The following is a 24,058-nucleotide window of genomic DNA, read 5'->3' on the forward strand; positions in this document are numbered from 1 at the left end:
TCTTAATTTCAATGTCTCTGGTTACATTTTGTTTGCTTTTTTATTTTGTCAATTAGGAATATAAATTCATCAGAGAAAGATTTTTTTAAGCCAGCCATGTCCCTTGTTCTTGGGCATCTAGGCTAATGCACCTTTGAGATGCCTGAAGGATAACTACCTTTAACAAAGCACATAATCTTGTTAACTATCCTTTAACTCAATCCCCATCCTGCTTTCTCCCACCTCTGAGTATCTACCTTACTCTCCTTCCTAATTTCAAATGCAGAAAAGAAGCTGCAAAACTGTTATTCTTGAGAGCCTTCGAGATCTTGTTCCCTGGCATAGGTCTTCATTTTGACCCATACTCATGAAATTTCTCTACAAGTTTGGATCTTTTTTTCATTGACGCTTACCCACAGAGCTTTTTAAAGATGGATGTGTGTTCTTTGTGTTCTCTCCCAATTCCTTGACCCTCAAACTCAGTTGATTACAAAACCTTGTTGATTTTACCTCTTTAGGAGCTGCTGCTCAGTCTCCCCTTTTCTCTACTCACTGCCACAAGGCCCTGCCTCACCTACAGCCCATTTTCACTGCCTTGTTGGCATCTTTCAGGCAGATACTGAGGCTGGGTCTCTCCTCCTTGGAAGCCTCAGGGTGCACTCTTCATTCACGGGCATAGCCTGATGGCTGTCCCTGATATCTGAGCCCTTTTTCATGAGCACCTGGCATATTTACCAGCCTTCTTTGCACCAGGTTCTAGATGTGAGCTGTGCTTTATTCCTTCAAAGGCCGACTCATGCCTGCCCACTTCCTTTCTTCTCCTCTGGTTGGCTGGAACAAGGATGCAGTGGCAGGAGCTAGAGCAACCATTTTGGATGATGGATTAGAAGGCTCATTCTCCAGGCTTCAGACTCCAGATTCAAGAAGGGTGAAAGATGGAAAGAGAAAGAAGTGGGTTGCCTCCTCCCTGCCAGCCTCCATCTTGGTCATGGCTGTGTCCTCTCTCTGAAGCCCCAGCCTGACAAGTGCCACCCCTCTCACAGGGCAGTGCTCTCCATGTTCAGTGATGTGTCCTCCAGCCACGGCTCCCCACTGTGACCTGACACTGGATATTAAGAAACTAAGAAAATTCTCTGGCAAGTGGAATAGGGCAACTGAGATAGCAGAACACAATGCCTGAGCAATTTACAGCCAGATACAAAAGGTCACCTCCCTAGAGATAACATCTAGGTTTCAGTTGTGTTTCAGCTCCAGGCCCAGAAAATCAGCAAAGCCAGGTGGACTATGCCAGAACCAACTGCAATGACTAAAGACCCCCTGCCACTGACCAATCAGAGGATACCATGACCTGAAAGGGCACACCCAGAGAACTGATATTATACTGAAATCCTCCCCTGAGACCTCTCCTAAGATTCCTGCCTGCAAAAAAGAGATAAAAACCTCAAGACAAAGGACCCAACATGAGTGCACGTGCTCTTCCTGTGAGTAGTGTCTGGAGCCATACTTTTTTGCTTTCTTCTCCCCACCCCCTGCCCTACCCCCTCCCCCCCCCCCCNCCCCCCCCCCCCCCCCCCCCCCCCCCCCCCCCCCCCCCCCCCCCCCACACACACACACAGGCAATGACCAGCTGGCAGCTCATCTTAAGCTCATGCCCTGAACCTGTCCTCCCGGCCCCTTTTCTCTGACTTCCCAGTGAGTTAAGGCAGCTCAGCCTAGGCTCTCTTCTTGCTTTTTCTATGCTAAGCTCTTCTTGCCACCCTCAGCAGGCCTGAGAGAAAATGTATTAATAAAACTCTTACTTATCCACTTTCATCTCATTGATCTTTAATTCTTTACTGTGTTGGTGAGAATAAACAAGCCTCTAGTAACACATCTACCCCATGGATTCCTTTCACCACACTGTCCTTGTTTGGGTGCTTCTGAGGGTACCCTAGGTTTCCTCCACTCATCCTGAAAGTCCCAGTTCTGAGACCAACTTCCACCCTTAAATCTTGCCTGGAGCCCTCTTGAGCTCCCCACTCCCACTTATTACCCTATTTTCCCACAGGGCCAACTCTGGAGAGCATGCTAGACTGCTGGGCTGGCCCCACTGTGTGCTGTCTCATTTCTTGACCTTCCACTGTTAGATGCTGGAGTGGCAGGCTGTGTCACTCTGTCTTCATTCTGTGGGGCAGTCCCCGGCCCAGGCATGGTGCCTGGCAGGCACATCAAGGATGCTTATTGGGTATTTTATGATAGTACCAAATGCTCATGTGAGTCAGGGAAGGCCAGGTTTGATCAGGCTCAGGGTAGAATTTGGTTAGGTATAAGAAGAAAGGGAAAGCCTGGGTGGGGCAGACTGTCCTTCAGGTATACAACCATTGGAGGGTCCTCTCCACAGAGGGCAGGCCCACAGAACCCGTTCCATGTATGTAGAGCCCAGTGGAGAACAAATATGTGGGGAACTTGTTCAGAAATGATCGAGAATTTGAAGACAGCAATGGCAGAGCAATAAGCAAAACATGGAGGCCTTTCTAAGTATGAGCCCCTGAGCAATTGATTGCACAGGTTGCATATGCATGAAATTGGTCCCAGTGCCAAACTCAGTGCCTGTCTCAGAGATGGCATTTGTCCCTTTCACCTTCCTTCTCTCCCTCCTCTATACCCCCTCTCTTATTTACTCATTCACTTTCTTCCCCCTCCCACCTTCCCTCCCATCCTTACTGGACAGGCATTTTATCGGGGATCCCCTGGAAATCAGACATAAAGCTAAAGTAAGGACACACACTCCTGCAGCTTATTCCAGTGGTGGGGACAGAGGGCTACTGAGTAGACAAGCAGAACAGGCAGCGGTTTGCTGGAGGAAGAGAAGTAGTGTAGGGTCTGGGTTGCTGGGGTGACTTTTGACAGGGTGGTCAGGAAAGGCTTCATGAATAATGTGGCAAAGGACACGAGAGAAAGGACAAAGGCAGGGTTACCAGCTATCAGGCCAGAGGGAAATCAAAGCATAGGTGACAGGATTTACTGCTGGGAAAGGGTAAGTGTGGGGCCAAGATGAGTGGAGCATGCTCTCCAGAGCTTTGGCCTGACAGCAGAAGAGCTGGGGTACCCTGTGCTGAGATGAATGAGGCACAGATGGAATCAGTGTGGCAGTGAAGATCAGAGCTTGTTTTTGGAGATGTTCAGGTATCCATGTGGCATTGTGGAGGAAGCAGTTGGTCCAGAGCTGGGGGCGGCCCTGCTCCTCTGGTATGCAGCGTGGCCAAGTCTACAATGTAACAGAATGCATACTCAATCTGCTCCTGGGGCAGAAGTCTCTGAGTGTATAGGACAGAAAGTCAAGTCCATACACATTGGTTTGTATCAGATGACTGGCTCAGCACAGGCTCTCAGTTCTGCCCTCTCTATAGGGCACGTTGTAGTCTTGGATCAGGCAGACAGACAGAAAACACCATTCAAAAAAATCTGGTTTATTAGGATTAGCTGTGGCATATTGGTTCCTTTAATAATTCTAAACTGATACATATTTCCCCACTAACAGCATACTTTTACGTGTGTGTTGAGCTGCAGTGACAAAAGCAAACAGGTGAATTGTTTAGCAAATCATTGTGATCCTAATGGGTTTATATTAGCAGTGGTGAGAGAAAGAAAAAATCTTGCTACAGGGTGATGAGCAGAGCAAGGTGGGTGTCCAGAGCACCTTTCTGTGCTCTTGCCATGACCCCCAGTTTCCCCTGTAGAAACTGAGGGGGAAGCTGGGGTCTGTGCTCCGTGGAAGGAAGGCTGCCCATTCCCTGCAAAAGAATGGAGTCCTTTGGAACTGGAAACCCCCACACTAGCTACAAGTGACATCTTTGCCTAGAAAGATTTTCTGGCATGAAACCCATTTCTGTATGGACCAGCATGACCTCTGGGGTACAGGGAGAGGTGTGTTCACATCAGTGCTTGGGTATAGTATCCTGTTGTGTTCATCCCTCCAGGTGAGTTTGGATCAGCTGCACCTCTGGGGTCTCTTCCCTAGCTAGGCTATGCCCTCCTCTCACCTCTTTCAAGGCCAGGCTGTGTGTGAGACCTACTGTCCCTTCCAAATCCAGCTCATCTGCCCTGCTCCCATGGCACTACTTTGAAGCTCCAGATGTCAGTGCAGAGTTGTCAACTTTGAGAATGAACTCAATTGGAGACCCACATAGTTTACTTGGAGTACCTCAGATAAGACTCCAGACACAGCTGATGTCTGGCTCCTGAGCTCCCTCCTCATTTATTTCAAATATTTTTTTCTTTTTTATATAGGTGATTCTTTAACCAGATGTGTAAATGTGATTGAATTTGTCTCTAAGAACGTTCATATAAATAAATTCATGCATCTAAGATTAGTGGTTAAACCATGTGTCTGATATTTAATTTGAGAAATGCTTTTGCAGTCACCTGCTTATGGGAGAGGTACTGCGGCAATAGAGTGGGTGGGAGGTGTGGGGACTTTATGTGATGGGAGCTGTCACAGCTCTGGCAAGAATTCCAGGTCTGGGCTCAGGAGGGTTTTGTGGGTTTGGGAGTTTGCAATGTAGTTTCTGCTTTTCCTTAGCTGAGGAGCACAAACATTCACATGGCTGCCCAGCTGAACAGACACCCACCTTGTCTCTCAGTGCATTTCTTACATTTTTCTCCCTCAAAGAGAAGCCAGAGAAATAAGACAGGGCAATGGAAGCCACTGTCTTCCATGGAAGCCAGTTCTGTGGGGGAACTGGGGCCCTGCCCCCAGGGGGTAGGTACTTGGGTACTTTGCCTCTCCTGAGGGGCAGGGGCATGAGAACAGAAACCTGGACCCTGGGCAAGCAAGCATGATCAGACTGCTCATTGAAAGGGGACTAATTCTAGCTCCACCATGGTGTAGGCAGGTCCCTGGAGGGAGGGCAGAAATGGGTCCCCTCCTTGAGGATTGGAAAAGGGCCTAAAAGAATAAGATGTGAATAAGGGGCAGCAGTTCCACTGCTAGAGGAAGAGGAGCAAGAGACCCAACTCCTAAAGGCCCTGGTAGGGAATCTGCTGCCTCTTCTCTGTAGCCTGGAGCTCCTGCCTGCACCTTCCATGGGAGTCAACACTGAGCAACTGCCTCCCAGTGACTCCCCCCACAACATGGTCATAGTTATACTGAGGAGCCTCATGAGGTCACAGCAAGTCTGATTGAAAGTGAAGGTATTCCTGAAGTGGGCAGTGATCCTTGTTTATTGCTAGCACTAAATGAGGGCCACAGGTGAGTGTTGGCACCTGAGAAAGGCTGGTCAGGCACTGCGGGGCATTGGCTAGGAAAGGTTTAGGAAAGGTTGGCCCTCTCAGCTAGCCTCATCTGCCCACCTGGCTGCAGAGCCACCAAGTGGGGACTCTCTTCTCCTGCCACCAGAGGTAGCTGTGCTGCCAGGACTGAGCTTCCAGGACAGTTATGGGCCCAGACAGATGGGGACCAGGGAGAAGCCTGACACTGCCACTGGTGGTGCTCAGGGACTTGCCTCTGGGGAGTGTGCATTGATGCCTTTAAAAGCACAGAGTTCCCAGGCCAGATTTTCCTATGCCTGTGCAGAGGGATCAGACTCATGTGCCTCCAAGCCCCCTTGAGCCCACTCACCTACTTACTCAAATAGTATCTGTTTTAGAATATACATTATATATTAGACATTCCCTCTTCAATACAATTGTCCTCTCATAGTTTCAGGTAAAATGAGTCATGGAAGGAAAGGCAGCCCTTGAATACACAGCTCTCAATGGGCAGCCTCAGACTCCCTGAAGGAGAAGAAGGAAGAGTAGGGTCTCCTGTCAACTTCTGTCTCTCTCTGGGCTAAGTTTCATGCCACCTCAAAGCCCTGTTCTCACTGACAAAGAGTTGACAGGGGTCACAGGGTGGGACTATATATTCTGAAGAAGTTCCAGGCATTTTCTGGGACTCAGAGGGCACATAAATCTTCCCTGGGAAGCTGACGCCAACCACCTCATCACATCACAGCCAGAGAAGGGCCAGACTGAGATAAATGGGGGTGGAGGGGTTGGGGGGGGACTGGAGAGGTGGGCAGGAGGGGACTCCTCCAATTATTGCAGTCAGGTGTCCCAGAACACCAGGAATTCCTGGGAACCTTGCAGGAGCTAGGAGAGGCAGAGCAGAGTCTCTGCTGTGTTTTAAGGACATTCCATCACATTCCATCTCTGGAAAACTGCTTGTGACTCTTCTCTATTTTTTTGCATAAACTGTCTACCCTTTAAGGTAGGTCCAGGGATGGACAACTTAATGAAAGACAAGAGCATCTTTTTTGTAGTAAATTATTCTAGGGATTCCTCCAATTTGTGGTTTTTTTTTCTTTTTGCAAGCCACATCTGAGAGGTCAGCTTCTGCCCTTCCTCTGCCCATTTCCCTAACTGTGGGATTGCCTGGCTGGACAATGTGCTTAGGGTAGGGACCCTGTTCTTGCTGCTGCTGTCCTTTGAGAGACCCACATGTTTATTTCATGGAAGACGGAGTTGGTTACTTCAGGAAGCTCTTTGTGGAGAACGTGGTAGGCACCTTCATAAATCTGGAATTAGGAGAGAGAGGAAATCAGGGCTATAGGAAGCTACAGGTGCAGGGAGTGAGGCCACAGGCAGCAGCTGAAATCCCCCGCAATCTCCCCTTGTCCCAGGACTCCTGTCTTTATGGTACTAATGTCTTTTGATCAGACGATGGTTCAAAAAAATTAAAATATCCCAATATGTTCTAGCACTTCCTTTCTTAAGTCAACACATACTTTCCATTTATTCTGCTTCTCTCTCCAGCTGTGGACCTGGTCTGTGCCTCCATCTCAATACTTTAATATCCGTTTACTGTCTTCACTTACTTGCCTTCCACTTGGACCTCAGCTGAGCCCAGTCTATTTTCACTCCCATCAACCCACAGCAACTGTTCTTGGCAGGGGCTCCAATGACCTTCAGTCACCCGTAGCCAGGGAACACTTGCCCTCATATTATTTGTCTTCCCAACATCATTCAAAAGCTATTAACCTTCTAGAAAGACTTTCCTCTTGTGGTTGTTTCCAGTTCTTGTCTCAAATTTTCAATGGACTCTCTAACAGGTATCTCAAAATGGAACTCCTTGTGTCACCCATCTCGGGGTAGGTGTCATAGTCTCCTCACTGGTGCAGGTCCCAGCTCAGGATTCATCCATAATCACTTGATCACTGCAGTCACTTTTTTCTCCAGGTCTGGCCAGGCTGTTCCCTGCCTTCACTGCCACCACCACAGGCCAAGCCCATCCTCTTGGCCTAGGTGACACCACCATCTTGCCCCTGGTGTCCTTTCCCTCATTCTTCTCTCCACATGGCAGCTGAGGGGTGCTTTGAGAACTAGAGTTGGAGCATATTGCTCTCCAGCTCAGAACACTCTGGTGGCTTTTTCATAGTACTAAAAGAAAAATTCCAGACTCCTCCTCTGCTTTCAGGTCACTCTGTCGCATAACATCCTCACCCTGTTCAGTACACTTCTGCTGCACTGATCTCCTGGTTGTTTGCATACACCAGTATTTTTGCAGCTTGGGTCTTTGCAGTTACCTTTCCCTTTGTCTGGAATGTTCTTCTACTGCTCTAGTCACTGTTAGCTCTTAGGCCTGCCTGCCTATCTGAAGTAGATACTTCACCTTTTGTCTGGTCCCCCTGTCCCCATCTCCTGCTTAATTTCCTTCAGGACACTGACCCTCTTTATCCTGTTTGGTTATTTGTTTGTTGCTCTTCTGCTAGGATGGACTGCTTGGGAGGGTTGAGACTTTGCCTGTCTTGTTCTCTGGTGCTGGCACAAAGTCAATGTTCAGTGAACACTTGGATTGAATAAAGAAATGGATGAATGGAGAGTGAGTGAGCAGATGAGCACTCTGCATGGCCTTCTATTGCAGGGCCACCAAGGTTCCATTCCAGCAAAGAAAATTATCTGTGCGGTGCCTGCACCCAAACTACAAAGTGCTCATGGTATTTATTCTTTCCAGCATTACAAGAACCAATCTTCCTTTTTCTCTTTCTTTCTGTTCATCTAGGAGTCTATATCTTGTAGTTTGTATGGGCTAGGGTCTGTAATGCATAATGGTGTGAGGGGAACACTTGAAAGTTTGCAAAGACATAAGAGTCTCTATCAGTACAGTAGGGAATGGAGAGGGTTAGTGTGGATGGGTCAGAGGGTGTGAGTTTGAATCTTGACCCTTCTGCTCAGTAAGTGTGTGATCTGTAATGAGTTGCCTGCTCTCTTTGTAACTTAGCAGGAAATGGCTCTGGACGCAGGGCTTCCATGCATCCACTGCACAGGCGGTAGTGGCACTGTTTGGAGACACTTCCATTCATTGTTACACTGAGGCTGTGCTCTGCCCAATTGACCGCATATAGCTGCCTTCAGGGTCAACTGACAGGTACATAGTAAGTGCTTCTCTTCCTCCCATTATCCCAGCTGGAGCTCTTTCCAGGTCAATCAGACAAATAAAAACAGGAACATTGGGACCTCCAAACCACATCTCTAAAGGCCCTCTAATCTGTCCATTGCAGCCTGTATGTCTGACAAGCCATGTGGCTAAGCCACAGGTCCTATCCCCTGTTGCAGATTCACTTGAAGACCAGATCCTGCCATGTCCCACTGCACCAGTACACCCAAAGCCCTTGGCAGTGGTGGCTGGTCCCAGGCTGCTGCAGCAAACCAACCTGCAGGGAGGCCAGATGGCCACAGGCCTTTGGACCTTGGACATGGAAAAGTGGGACACAAACTCTTGGAGATCTTTCTTTGCTTGGTTCCCTGTTGCAGGATTTTTTCTTTGACTAGAACATCTGAGTGTTCTCTCTTTTTCCCTTTGAAGCTTGTTCATGTGAACAGTCAGCTAATGGCTTGTGTTCTTGCTTAGAATTAACAACTGCCTTTTATTCCTGGTACTTATTTCCCAGCAGGGCCAGGCTGGCCCCATTTCAAGATGCCTCTCCTGGGAGTGGCCTTTGGGGTTCTGGGAAGATGTGCCCAAAAGGATACCACCTTCCCAACCTTGGGGAAGTGAGGGGATTAGGTGTTCACCTTGAGTGTCTTGTCCTGGCTCTTGGCAGACTCCATGAGCAAGTAGGCCCCTTTGCTGTCGCACAGGCGGTCAGCAGAGCCCTGGAGCAGGAGGAAGGGCAAGGTCAGCTTGGGGAGGGCCCGCTCCACCCTTGAGACAGCATTGAGTAGCTGGATGCCAAAGCACACTTTCAGTCCTGCTCGGCAGATGAGGGGGTCTGTGTTATAAAGGTCGACCTGAGGGAAAAAAGAGAAAGGGTTCTGTCACTTCATGGGTGTGGGAACTTTTATATTTTCTGTTAGCTCTTCCTTCTTCTCTATGAATTCTCGCCCAAGGATATGTTTATTGATTTTAGAGAGAGAAGGAAGAAATCGAGAGAGAGAGAGAGAGAGAGAGAGAGAGAGAAACATTGATTGGTTGCCTCTCGTATACACCTCAGTAGGGGATTGAAACTGCAAAGAGGTATGTCCTGATGAGGGATTGAAGCTGCAATACAGGTATGTGCCCTGACTGGGAATTGAACCTGCAACCATTTTTGGCGGGAGGAGGTGTATGAGACAGCCCTCTAACCAACTGAGCCATCCAGCCAGGCTGTTAGCTCTTCCTTTTCCTTTGGCCTGAAGAGCTGATTCCATTCAGTCAGCCCATTTGGAGTGCAGGTGCCAAGAGCTAGTAGAATGGCCAGTCCTTCCCTGACCCAGATCTACACTACTTTTGATGCCTCTTCACAGGCTTTGTTCTATGCATTCCACATTCATACATTCTCTGTAGACAGTTTCAAGTGTTAATCCCTATATTTTTATGTAGGCAGCATTGTCTTATTTACATAATATTTCACTAAGGAATAGCTCTGAAGGAATATCTCAAAGGAATATCTGAAGATATTTTGGTGCTAGTCATCTGAATTTTGCTTTTTCTAAGCCTGTCTCCCCTTACTTAGTGACCACCTGATGGAAGTGGGTGAGGGGCACACACAAGATGTGGGGGCAATGGGGGCCATTGTGGAAGGCATGGGGCTGGTTGGAGTTACTCCTGAGGCACTTTAGCAGGGCACTACCCCACAGGCTTCCAGAGGAGCAAAGTCCAGGGCAGGTCTGGTCTGTGGTGGGCTCTCGTGTCCCTGTCCTCTGGGCTGCAGAAGGCTGCCTGTCATTCTGACAGCGATGCCTGCTGCTTCTTTAAGGGACATGCCCAGAGGCTGGGTCCTCCCTCTTTAGTCATCAAATTGCCCAGGACCTAACTCTGACACTCTCCCTGCTTATGGCTCAGAATCCAACCCACCCCTTCATGGGGATACCCTGATGCCTTGTCCTTGTTCTCCCTGGCTTTACTCCTCCTGCCTCTAAGAGAACAGTGAGTTGTCTGTTCACTGTGACCCCAGATGGGGCATTTCCCCCACAAAATCTGGGTAAGAAGTATCTCAGGCCCATATGGTTGGGTGTGAGGCCACAACCATCCCTTATTTCATTTCTCTCATTCTTGCCAGTGGATTCTCAACTGGCTGGAGAAGTGCCACATAGTTTTAATACTGGGTAAGGGAGCAGAGGGGCCATGGGGACAAGGAATACAGGAACAGTTGGAAGGAAATGTTCTCCCAGCTGTCCTGTGTGAGACTGCCAGAGTGTCCACTGTGTTCCAATCTGAGTCTGCAAGGGCAGGGACTACACTGCTTTTATGTCACCACCCCTATAGGACTTGGCTAGAATCCAGATTTATGCCAAAATGCAACAAGCTATTCTGGGTCATCCCTGCCATCCCTAATTTCTCTGATCCCGGGGACAGAACAGGCAAATTAGACCTTTGTGGAAAGCCACAGGAGATGATTTAGCCACTTCCTGCAGCTGAGCTGTTGTGAATCCTGCAGGGCCAGGCTATTTGTTTGGGGGCTGAGGGGACAAGAGACTAGCAGGGGAAGTACAGGGGCAGTACACAACCATAGCAGTTGCTTGTCCAGGGGTTGCAAGGAGTCCTATCTGGAAGCAGAGCCTGGCCTCAGAGTCTGTTGAGAACTGAGGCTAACAGCAAGAACAATGGTAACTGCAGCACCACTGACTGGACACATACTTTGTACCTGGCACAGTGCCAGGGCATCATGTGCAAGATCTCATTTAATGAAAAGAAATAAGAATAGCTAATACTTCTGAGCTCTTTCTTCCTATGTGCATGTACTAAGTGTTTAACCCAATTAACCTGTCTGAGGAATGGCTCTTATTATCCCTGTTTTGTAAATGAGGAACCTGCCTTTTATTCATTATCCAGTTCCTGTTCTCCCCTATAGAACCCTGAAAGTTTCATTTGGAACACAAGCATCCAGAGTAAAGACTATATTTCCCAGGCTCCCTTTCAGTTAGGTGTGGTTATGTGACCACATTCTGGTCAATGGGAAGTGAGCAGCAGTGCTATGCACTGCCTTTTGTCAAATACTTGTCCTATTTATTTCCCTCCTCCCACCTATCAGGCCACAGCAGAATAGGGAGGCAGATGAGGCTACAGGGACAAGACCTGTACTCCAGAAACAGCAAACAACAAAATGTGTTGGAGCATGTGGGGCTGGTGACACTGAGAAGTCACTGTGCAGGGAAATAAGTTTCTACTCTGTTTAAGTCCCCATTGTTGAGGTCTGGGTCTCTGCAGGCTGGCAGCCCTGCTAACAGCACTCCATTCTATGCTGTTGGGTCCTGGCTGCAGGGAATATGTTCTTAGGAGTGCACAAGGCCGGAGTGCACAAGGCCAGAGTCCACTAGACCACCACTTTCCTGAAATGGCCTGCCACCTTGCCCTGCTGACCCAAGACATCCTGGCTGCATGAGGCCCCTTGGGGAGTCTGTTCCAGGATCTAATTGCTCTGCTGGCCCAATCGGCTTCCTGTTTTTGGCTTCATTTTCCTTTTCCTGATTATGTAGTCACTGTTTACACAATGGCTGATTTTGGGCCTGGGGAAGGAATTGCCAGATATGTCAGAGAAAGGGCAGTCCCCTGATGGGAGCCACAGCTGGGGCAAAAGGCAAGGGACAGAGGAAAAGTGAGATTTGGAGTGAAAAGGAGGGTCATACCTTATGGAGAAACAGACTTAGAAGGCCCAAACCCTCCTCTCAAGTAACCATTCTGGTCCCATCAGTGGTCTTTGCTTACTTGAAAGCGAAAGGTGGCAAAATGAGAGAAATGGAGAATAGAAATGTGTTTGTTAGGGGTGGGGCAGGGGGAAGTGGGTGTACTATACAAGGGCAATATGAGGGATCTTTGTGGTGATAGGACATTCTGTGGTTTGACTGTACTGATGTCAATTTCCTGGTTATGATGTCCTATAGTTTTGTAAAATGGCAGCATTGAGGGGAACTGAGTAAAAAGTCCATTGGATTCCTCTCTATTTTTCTCACAACTACATGTGAATCACTATTACATCAAAACAAAAAGTTGAATTTAAAAACATAGCAAAGACCCATCTTTGGCAATATCTCTTGTGCCTCCTTCACCTCATTTTTTTTTACTACAGTTGTTCCTGCCAGCTGAGGATGTGTCAGCTGGGAATATGTCAGTTGGAGGCTGTGAGTCTGGGTACAAGTGACCACATCTTTGCTTCAGATAACTGACCTCTGGGAGTGCCTCCACTGGCTGAGATTTGAAGTTTTATATCTTGAGGGGAGGGATCAGCTGACAATATAAACAAAATCAGAAGAGTGAGGAGCACTCACCCCTGATACTTCCCAGCCATGATCTGGACATGGCTATTCTCTCCTAAACTCAGTTGGCTCATTTGTGAAATGGGGGTGGTAGTAGAAATGTTTCAGAGGACTCTAGGAAGATTAAAAAAGACGATGTAGATACAGTGTCAAGCCCAGTGTCTGGCCTCATATTGAGGTTAATGATGTGTGTGGTGCATCTGAACCTGACACTGGGAACAAGAGGAGGAGAGCCACTCCACACTGGAGGCCTCTCTCCCTTAGAGATCTTGAGTCACATAACCTTAGGTGAAGCCTTAGTCCTGTGACCTTGAAGGTTCCTCTTGGGTTTTAAGTTTCATAGGTTGTGAATAATTTCCTGGCCTCCTGTGTATAGCAATCCTCTAGTACTTTCACTGTTTTCTGCAGCTCTGAGAGCTCCCAGAAAGATTGAACTTGCCAGCCAGAAACATGCCAGCTGGGCTTCTGATATTGAACACTATCTCTCTGTGGGAAAGAAACTGCCCTAGAGCACAGTGAATATAGCTACAAGATAGAGCTGGGAGTTTTCTTAACTTGGTTGAGAAAAATCTAGGCACCAACCCTACATTCAAATCCCTTGACCTATTTTTTAAAAAGCTGTTCTGTGATGGAATGTAAAATTACATGCGTAATTAAAGTAATATTTAAAATAACAAACACACTGAGCCCTTAATTTTGTACCAAGTGCTGTGTCAAGCACTTTACTTGTACTTGCCTATTGAATCTTCATGGGAACTCACAGTAGGTACTACTGTTATTATCGTCATTTTATGCATTAGAAGATTGGCTCAGAGAGGCCAGGTGATCCACCTGAGGTTACAACATAAAAGGTGGAACTAGGATAAGAACCTAAGCAGATGGGCTCCACATTCAGCATTTTATACCATTCATTATGCCATACTACCTGTCTAGAGAAGAGAAAGTAAAGATGAGTCCTGTGGACTCATAGATAGTCAGAAGCCATGGAGGTGGCACTCCTCAGAAAAGAAAGGAATGGGTCCTTGGTGAAGACTGTAAACATCTAGGTCTGACAGATAGTGAAATGACTTAGTGGTTCCCACAGGTTGCCACCCTTCACAGAAGGGGTTGGGAGCACACTTCTGGACACAGACAGGCAAGTGCCCTCCTCACATGACATTGTTTACCACTTCACAGAAAATATAGCTTAGCAAGTCTAATCTCCTGCATTTTCCCTTCAGGTGCCTACATGTGTCCACAACTGGGTGTTCCTGACCCTCCTTTCCTCTAATACCATTCCTTTTCCTATGGAAGCCTCACTCTTCTTCCTGTGCTTTGGACCCCATCCCAGGATTCCTACCCCCCTCCTCCACTGTTTAGATCCTTTTTAATCCACCTATTTTTATCACAGGGAAATAAGATAGCCTTCTCTGACATATTGGAGAGAGTGCACAAGTGATTCTACCCAAGTGAACTCTGTGAAATCTAGAAACTGGGAACCCTACAATGAATGGACATGTCTTTGCAGAGATAGTATCTTCATTTCCTACCTTTGTTTTTAATGGCAATTTGTTTTGGAAAGGCTTGGGTGATTAAAAATCCTCTTTTATAAGATAGACAACCTATGAGATACAGATTCAAATCACTGGTAATCAGGATGCTACAGAATTGATTGAGCTTGGCTGCAAAATGAACCAAGAAGTGAAGGCTACCCAAAGTAAAATAAAGGAAAATATATAGGGAACCAAAAGTTCCCTGGAAGGAAAGAGAGGAAACCAGAACTCAAATCAACAATTTGGAACAAAAGGAAGAGATAAACATCCAACAAGAACAGAATAAAGAAACATGAATTCAGAAAAATGAGGAGAGCCTTAGGGACATCTGGGAGAACTTTAAGTACTCCAACATCTGAATCATAGGGGTTCCAGAAGGAAAGGAGGAAGACCAAGAAATTGAAAACTTATTGAGAAAATAATGAAGGAAAACTCCCCCAATCTGGTGAAGGAAATAGACTTCCAGGAAGTCCAGGGAGTACCAAAGAAATTGGACCCAAGGAGGAACCACCAAGGCATATTATAATTAAGTTACCCAAGATTAAAGGTAAGGAGAGAATCTTAAAAGCAGCAAGAGGAAAAGAGAGAGTTACCACAAAGGAGTGTCCATAAGACTATCAACTGATTTCTCAAAAAAAAAAAAAACTTATAGGGAAGGGGGCTGGAAGGAAGTATTCAAAGTCATGAAAGGCAAGGACCTGTATCCAAGATTACTCTATCCATCAAAGCTATCATTTAGAATGGAAGGGTAGATAAAGTGCTTCCCAGATGAGGTAAAGTTAGAGGAGTTCATCATTACCAAGCCCTCATTATATGAAATGTTAAAAGAACTTATCTAAGAAAAAGAAGGCAATCATGGCTTGGCTGGTGTAACTCAGTGTATTGAGTGAGGGCCTGCAAACCAAACAACTGTAGTTTGATTCCCAGTCAGGGCACGTGCTTAGGTTGCAGGCCAGTTCCCAGCAGGGGATGCACTAGAGGCAACCATACTTTGATATTTCCCTCTCTCCTTTTCTTCTCCTCTAAAGATAAATAAATAAATCTTTTAAAAAAGATAAAAAATATAAACAGTAAAATGACAACATACTCACAACTATGAACCAAATGAACCTAAAAAACAAATGAACCTAAAAAATGAAAACAAATGAACCTAAAAAACAAAAACTACGTAAACAACTAGAACAGGAACAGAATCACAGAAATGGAGATCACATGGAGGGTTATCACTGGGGTGAGGAAGAGAGAGAATGGGGGGAAGGTACATGAATTAAGAAGCATAATTGGTAGGCATAAAATAGACAGGGGGAGGTATAGAAAATAGAGAAGCCAAAGAACTTGTGTGTACAATCCATGGATATGAACTAAGGGGGGATGCTAGAGAGTAGGGAGGTGCAGGGTGGAGTGGGAATAAAGGGGAGAAAAAATCAGGACAACTATAATAGCATGAACAATAAAATATACTTTAAAAAAAAGAAAATCCTTTCCTCTATACAGTGGCTTCCATTGCCCATCTCAAGTGGCTTTTCCAACTCTTTGATCTTAAACTAATCAACATCTACACCTCTTTTGGACTTCACTCATTTGGGGAGGCCTTCTTGACTTCCCAGGCTCTTGTGGCTAGCAGCCCTTCTCTAGTCCTGCACTCACTCTTCAACCAGGTGTTTTTGCACCTGCCTCTCCCTTGACTGGAGTGTCAGTCCATAGGGCAGGGCTCTGTCTGTCTTGCTTTTGCTGTGTCCTGGCATAGGAGGACCTCAGTAAATACTGGTGGAGTGAATAAGTGAGCCAACCTTTTCTAACTCAGACCAAAAGACAGCATTTCTGGGCACTGGGAGCCCAACACAGATTAGATAGCAGCTGGGAATCTCTGTACCAGGCTCCCTGGCCAACAGCTGGCAAAGGGGCTATTGTATTTTGTCGTGTATAATGTGTGTCCATATTTTTGGCCCAAACTTTCAAAAAAATCTTTCATTTTAATTCAATTCATTTTTTAATTCAATTTTTAAAAAAATATTTTATTTATTTCCTTTTAGAGAGAGGGGAAGAAGGGACAAAGAGAGGGAGAGAAACTCAATGTGTGGTAGCCTCTCACAGGCCCCTTCTGGGGACCTGACCTATAACTCAGGCATGTGCCCTGATTGGTAATCGACCCAGTAACCCTTTGGTCCTCAGGCTGGCACTCAATCCACTGAGCCATAACAGCCAGGGCTCACTTTTTAATTTATTTATATTTAGATCCTTGGGGTTTTTTTGTATTATAAAGGGATTTAGCATTTCTTTTTGAACATATTATGGTACAAGAAAATTTTATGTAACAATTACAAAACACAAGCACAGATACAAGGTACAACAAATTTTATGTGCCAGTAACAAATTTGCATATGGACATTGCTTTCTAGAGTTATACTTAATGTATAAGCATAAGTAAAAGAATTAAAAACATTTATATATATATGGAATAAATATATGGGACTACCCATGTATAATACACATTCTTATCTTTCCCTCAAAAATTTGAGCAAAAAGTATGCATTATACATGGCAAAATTTGGTATTTACATTGGAATGACACCCATGGGCCTTAGAAGAAAAGGTTCCTTATTAGTTCATTCAACAAAGAATAATTAGGTTTGAAGGAGGAAAGCCCCGCAAAGGTAAGCTCTTTGGATGTGCTTGGTATTGTTTCCCTGTGGCTCACTGGGCAGTACTCTAATGAATTTCAGGTTTGTGGAATATTCTAAATGTAACTAATAATTTAGCACAGAAACTGGCCTGAATAAGAAACATACCAGACACTGGAAACAGCCTTGTCTGTGGCATGTCCAGTGCATGCTCCTCTCTTCACGTGATACCTCTGAGCAATTCTCCTCCTAGCTGGCCAGCCCCTGCATACTGTGCTCAGATTCTCCCTGAATACCTCTGCACCTAGGGACTCTGCCATGCATCCCATACACTGTAGGGCCAAATCCAAACTCTTCCTGGAAGAGTCTGGCTTGCAAGTCCGCAGAGGGCTCTCCTCTGCTTCCTTTCTCAACACTCCTCCCTGTCACATGGCTGTCCCCTCAGCCTTGGCTGCCTGTAGACTTTCTCCTCTCTTATGACATTTAGCTCAGTTGCCCCTTCCTCTGGGAAGCCCCCTGCCTTCCCCAGGGACACTGTGTGCCATTCCTTCAGGGCTCCTACTCCTTTCACGTGGTCAGCTTCTGTACCTACAGACTGGGGGCTGCCACTGACATTTCTAGTTTCCATAATGCACCTTTCCTATGCCCTAACTCTTGTCTGCCAACAAATACCTGTCTTCTTTCATGGCCCAATTCAAGTGTGTCCTCCCATGACAGGTGCCCAGACACTAGTAGTGAAACTGATGCCTGTCTTCCTAGGGCTCCTGTAGCTTCGTGGACACTTCTTTAAAAACAGCTGTGATAACAACAGATCTCATTTAGCTAGAGTTGATGCTGTGTCAGGCCATACCCTAGGCTCCCGAGGAAACTGAGGATCAGTGACACTGAGTGTGGTCTCCAAGGTTACACTGAAGCACAAACAGACAGAGCTGGAGAGCTGGGTCCAGACACAGACCCTTTTGCTATTCCCTCAAAGCTCTCTGTCTCTTTGTCTTCTGTAACAACACAGAACTGTTGATGTGCCTTCTGTCTATGACCTCAGAAGATAGGGTGACTTATTGGGTGTCCTTGCCTCCATTTTGGGGCCTGGAGCAAAGTGGGAGCTCCAAATAAATTTGTTGACTTGACATGATGCCTGCAGAATGGCAAAGTGGAGATAGGGCCTTGCCTGACTTGGCAGAAAGTCTGCTTGGACATTTACCAGGAGGCCTGAGCTCCCCCTATGATTGCTGAAAGAGGCACTCAACTTGGTAGCAGAAATTCCCAAACCAGACAAGAACCATCAGAAGTAAGGAAGATGCAATTCCATTTTGGATGTAAAGATGATTCATATATATGAACTGCCACTTAATCAAGGGCATGAGACTTACCAAACATTTTTTCCCAGGAATGACTTACTGAACATTTACTTCTCAAGAATGTTCAGTGATTTACTGAACATTTCTTCTCAAGAATTACTTTTTGCTATTAAGGCTTGTACTCCTGAATATCCTGGTAGGTCATAGGCTTGGACATGTGGGCACAGGTGGTTTGTGCACACCCACCAGAGGGTGCTAGGACCTCCTTCTGGAGGGTTGGGGGGCTCACAACCAGAGGTGAGTCAGAAAGTCAACCTCACTTGCTTTTTTGGAATAGAGGCTCCTAGGGTGCAACGCTGGGCCCAGACATAAGTCCTGAGCGGTTACCAAGGGAAGAGGAAAGCAGCCATCATGTTCTCTACCCAATCACACAACCATGGCTACCTTTTGACAGGTCCAGGGACTGAATAAATTATAAGAGATACAAGAAAGAATTACTGGGGTTTCTGGCCAAGATGGAGGCGTAGGTAGATATGCTTCACTTCTTCATACAACCAAAAGGAGGATAAAAAACAATTTTAAGACAAAAAGTAACCAGAACTGCTAGAAAAATTGAACTTTATGGAAGTCTGATAACCCAGGAGTTAAAGAAGAAACATTCATCTAGATTGGTAGGAGGGGCAGAGATAGGCAGCTGGGGTGGAAAGGACAAAAGGGAAGGTGGTGACTGTTGGACAGGGAGGCCTAGGCAGCAATTAGCACACTTGTCTGTCCCACATTCATGTGTGGCTAAGCCAGGAGGAACAACTGGGGAGCAAGACAGACTGTGAAATCCAGGGTTCCAGTGTGGAAAAGTAAAGAGGCAACACCTCTGTCTGTAGAACCTGTGGGGGTTGCAGTGGTGGAAGAAATGCCCACTCTCACAGGACAGTATGTTGGAGAGGCTGACAGGATTCTAGAATGTACACAAGCCCATCCACCCAGGGAATCAGCATCAGAAAGGTGCAGTTCACTTGTGGGTAGGGGCGAAGTCACTGAAAGCAGGGTGAGATCCAAGCAAGAGGCATTGTTCCCTCTCTGACACCTCCCTCACATACAGCAATGTAACCCACCTGTTACATTGTAACCCAATGTAACCAAATTGGTTGCCCTGCCCTGGTGAATACCTAAGGCTCCGCCCCTTACAATGTAACAGGTGCACTGAGACAAAGAAATATGGCCGAAATGAAAGAACAGATCAAAACCCCAGAAAAAGAACTAAGCAATGAAGAAATAGCCAACCTATCAGATGCAGAGTTCAAAATACTGGTAATCAGTATAAATACAGAATGATTAAATATGGATGAAAAATAAAGGAAAAGGTAAAGGCTATACAAGTAAAATAAAGCAAAATATACAGGGAACCAACAGTGAGGGGAAGGAAACTGGGACTCAAATCAAACATTTGGAACAGAAGGGAGAAAGAAACATTCAACCAGAACAGAATAAAGAAACAAGAATTCAAAAAAATAAGGGGAGACTCAGGAACCTCTGGGACAACCTTAAATGTTCCAACATGCAAATCATAGGGGTGCCAGAAGGAGAAGAGGAAGATCAAGAAATTGAAAACTTATTTGAACAAATAAGGAAAATTTATTTGAACAAATAAAGGAAAACTTCCCCAATCTGGTAAAGGAAATAGACATGCAAGTCCAGGAAGCTCAGAGAGTCCCAAAGAATTTGTACCCAAGGAGGAACACAGCACGGCACATCATAATTACATTACTCAAGATTAAAGATATGGAGAGAATCTTAAAAGCAGCAAGAGGAAAAGAGAGAGTCACCTACAAAAGAGTTTCCATAAGACTATCAGTTGATTTCTCAAAAGAAACCTTATAGGCAAAGGGGCTGGAAAGAAGTATTCAAAGTCATGAAAGGCAAGGACCTGTATCCAAGATTACTCTATCCATCAAAGCTATCATTTAGAATGGAAGGGCAAATAAAGTGCTTCCCAGATGAGGTAAAGTTAGAGGAGTTCATCATTACCCAGCCCTTATTACATGAAATGTTAAAGGGATTTATCTAAGAAAAAGAAGAAAATCAAGACTATGAACAGTAAAATGACAACAAACTCACAACTATCAACAACTGAACCTAAAAAACAAAAACAAACTAAGCAAACAACTAGAACAGGGACAGAATCATAGATATGGAAATCACATGGAGGGTTATCAGCTAGGAGAACAAGTGGGGAAAAATGGGAAACAGGTACAGGGAACAAAAAGCATAAATGGTAGGTAGAAAATAGACAGGGGAGGTTAAGAATAGTATAGGAAATGGAGAAGCCAAAGAACTTGTATGTATGACCGAAGGGCATGAACTAAGAGGGTTGGGGAGTATGAGAAGGAGGAGGGGTTAAGGGCAGATGTAGATAAAGTGGAGAAAAAAGTGGGACAACTGTAATAGTATAATCAATAAAATATACTTGAACATAAATAAAAAAAGAAAAAGAATTACTGAGATCTTGCAGAACTACTCTCATAATTGCTGGTCACACACAGCAAGATCATGTGATCTCAAGTCTTAAGAGTTGTTGACAACTAAGGAAATAAGAAATATTATGAACTAGATAGAAAGTAACACAGAATTATTGCTACTTTTTCAAAGTGTGATAATGGTATTGGGTTATATGTATGAAAGCCTTTATTCTGGATTCTTTCTCTTGAGCAGCACAGGCTGAGTTAAGAATCATGGTGTATGCAACTTACTTTTAAAAGGTTTTGCCCTGGCTGGTGTGGCTCAGTAGGTTGAATACCAGCCTGAGCACCAAAGCGTTGTCATTTGGACTCCCCATCAGGGCACATGCCTGGGTTGAGGGCCAGGTCCCCAGTTGAGGGTGTACAAGAAGCAATCAATAGATGTTTCTCTCACACATCTATGTTTCTCTTCCTCTTTTCTTCCTCCCTGCCCCTCTCTTTAAAAAAACAAAATAAAAAAGATTTTTAAAAGATTCAGTCAACATAATATATCCACTTAATGACATTCAATTCAGCAATAAAAGAAAAAATTAGATAAATTGAAATTAGATAAAATTTCACCAAAATGAAAACATTTTTGCACATCAAAGAATACTATCAACAGAGTGAAAAAACAACCCATATAATGGGAAAATATTTGCAAATCATAAATATCATAAGGACTTTATGTCCAGAATATATAAAGAACTTCCACAACTCAACAATAAAAAAATCAAACAACTTGATTAAAAAATGGACAAAGTGTTTAGTAGACATTTCTACAATAAAGATATATCAGTGGTTAATGCCCAATAAATATATAAAAAGATGCTCGGTATCAGGAATCATTAGGAAGATGCAAACCAAAATGATCAGGCAATCCCACTTCTGTGTATAAACTCAGAGGAAATGAAAGCAGGGTCTTGAAGAGATATTGCATGCCCATATTCACAGAATCATTGTTTGCAGTTGCCAAGAGGTGGAAGCAACCCAGGTGTCCATCAACAGGATGAATGGATAAAGAAAATGTTCTCTAGCCATACAATGGAATATTATTTAGTCTTGAAAAGGAAGGGAATTCTGACACATGCTATAACATGTATGAACCTAAAGGAAATTATGCTTAAAATAAAAAAAAGGACAAATGCTGTATGATTACACTTATATGAGGCACCTAGAATAATCAAATTCATAGAGACAGAAAGCAAAATTGGGGTTGCCAGAGGCCGGGGGAGAGGAGGTGGGAAGACCATGTTTAATGAACACAGAATTTCAGTTTGGGAACATGGCAAAGTTCTGGAGATGGATGGTGGTGAGGTTGCACAACAATGTGAATATACTTAATGCCACTGAACTGAACACCTAAAAATAATTAAGATGACAAATCTTATGTTCTGTATCTCTTACCACAGTAAATTTTAAAGGATTTGAAATCTGCATCTATATTGATATTTTCATTTTTAAGCATAGATAAAGTGTGGCAGAGTATTTCCAATTGATGAATCTTAAGAGGAGTATATGGGTGTGCATTGTATGACCATATTAACTTTTCTATAGATTTGAAAATTTCCATAGTTAAGTTGGAGGGAAAAGCTGGTGACTGACTTTGACCTCTCCTTTACCCACAATCTCAGCTTTCTCATTTTTTATTTTGATTTGCTTTTCCAGGAGAAGCCATACATCCCCCAGGTAGGCTTGTGGCAGGGAGACCCTGTACACTGTGGTCAGAGGCCTGTTTGGAGCTTGTGCCTGGCTTAGCCACTTATTCAAGCCTTGGCAAGTCAGTTGCATTGGATCCTCATGTAAATGGGGGTTTAATTCAATGACATCTTCAAGAGAGCTTTGCCCAGGCTATGTTCCTATGTGAACGTAGACAAGTGTGTAGCCTCCTTCTTCTTCAACCATGCAAAAGTATTTGGATTGAAAAGCTTAGCTTGGCCTGTGGGGCAGGAAGAATGCTTCATTCTGTCTTAGGTCAGGCTGGCAGTTGGGATTGCCCCTGACAGTTTCTCTACAGAGTCACTGACTTTTTTGTTGCTATATAAAGTCACTGATTTCAGGGACACGCCTCTCATTTGCTCAGAGCTGCTTCTTCCAGAGTCAGAGGAGGAGGGTTAGGAGCAGGAAACATCTGGAGGAAGGGGGTAGGAAGACCAACAGACCCCACTTTGCAGGGCACAAGACCAAGGCAGACCCATTTTCCAGTTGTCCCATATGGAGCTATACACTCCAAGAAACGTTCCAATGACTTGTTATGTTTTTAGGTCATTGGTAAATTATAGCTGCCTCAAACAGACAAACCTCATGTGGGGAGCATGAGATACTGAAACCAACCGTCAACAGTAAACATGTTTCAGTACTAGATCATAGAATCTGTAGGTATAGGCTTTAATTAAATGTTTTAATTGATTGTCATATAGCTTATAGTCAAACATTAAGAAAGTATGTTAGCCATGATCTGAAAGGCTGCCTAAAGCAAGTTCCAGGAGAAGTGTTTAAAATTATACTTTGCTTGAGATAATAGAAAATATAGTTAGTTAAGCACAAATCAATGATAGCTTAAACAATAGTAATAGTCACAAGATGTCTAGTTTCTGCTTTTTGCTTTAGAGATAATGTCACTGATGTACAATTATGACACATTTTGCAGAATCTTGGTTCTTCAACCCAGCACCCTTTGTTCTTACAATATAATTTTGTGTTGTTGATGTGCTGTTTCTTTGTTAGCAGGAAAAGATAACTTCAGGGCCACAAGGAGAATTTATGAGTTTGTTTTGCAGAAGGAAAGAATGTCTCCAAGGTAGCTGGGACCAGCTGCTGCTACCCAGAAGGCTGACAAAATGTTATCTGTGACTAAAGAAACACAGATTTCTTTCTCAGTTCCCTAAAACTCCCCCTTCCCCGCTCCCTAGTTGCATAAAAACTCCCTACTTTAGCTTTTTGATGTAGACAGATTTGAAAGATCTTGCTCTCGTCCTCTGGCTTTGGCCAAATTGAACAAATCTTTCTGTTTCTCCAGCCACTGATATCTCAATGTTTTTGCTTACTAGTGTATCAGATACACAAACCTGAATTGGAAGGTGATTTGGTAACAATATGATTGATGGAAAGTACAAAATAAAATTGGCTAACCAAACCAGAAACATTGGAAAGTTAATAACCAGTTCTTGGAGGGGACTGCTGTCCTGGGGAGAGAGGGGAAGCTGGGGCCTATCTTTAGCTGCGGTTATAATTAGCAAAAAGCCTCAGTGTGACTGAGCTTTCCAAGACTTGGCAGGAGCCTCTGAGGGCAATGGGCAGAGGTGGCCTACTGGCATGTGGGTGGGAGACCTGCAAGGAACTGGGGAGGAGAAAGCCTAATCCTTGACACTGGCACATATCAAACACTGGGTGGTGTATGGAGTGGCACCCACTTATAGAAATGAAATAAAGTGGGGTTG

General features: G+C 44.8%; 1 protein-coding gene across 1 annotated transcript in view; it reads right to left on the bottom strand.

Moving 5' to 3' along the window:
* Positions 1–3,408: 3,408 nt before the first annotated feature.
* LOC118975866 (monoglyceride lipase) overlaps positions 3,409–24,058 on the bottom strand; it is a gene marked incomplete at its 5' end in the record, with an annotated part of 89,013 nt that continues 68,363 nt past the window's right edge. The window contains 2 exons of the mRNA XM_037030048.1: positions 3,409–6,515; positions 9,013–9,228. Of these exons, the coding sequence (XP_036885943.1) occupies positions 6,390–6,515; positions 9,013–9,228 (342 nt within the window). The remainder of the gene's footprint in view (positions 6,516–9,012; positions 9,229–24,058) is intronic.

This window comes from Sturnira hondurensis, unplaced genomic scaffold, assembly GCF_014824575.4.
Source record: "Sturnira hondurensis isolate 20B ecotype Veracruz unplaced genomic scaffold, ASM1482457v3 Scaffold0001538, whole genome shotgun sequence".
Taxonomy (NCBI): Eukaryota; Metazoa; Chordata; class Mammalia; order Chiroptera; family Phyllostomidae; genus Sturnira; species Sturnira hondurensis.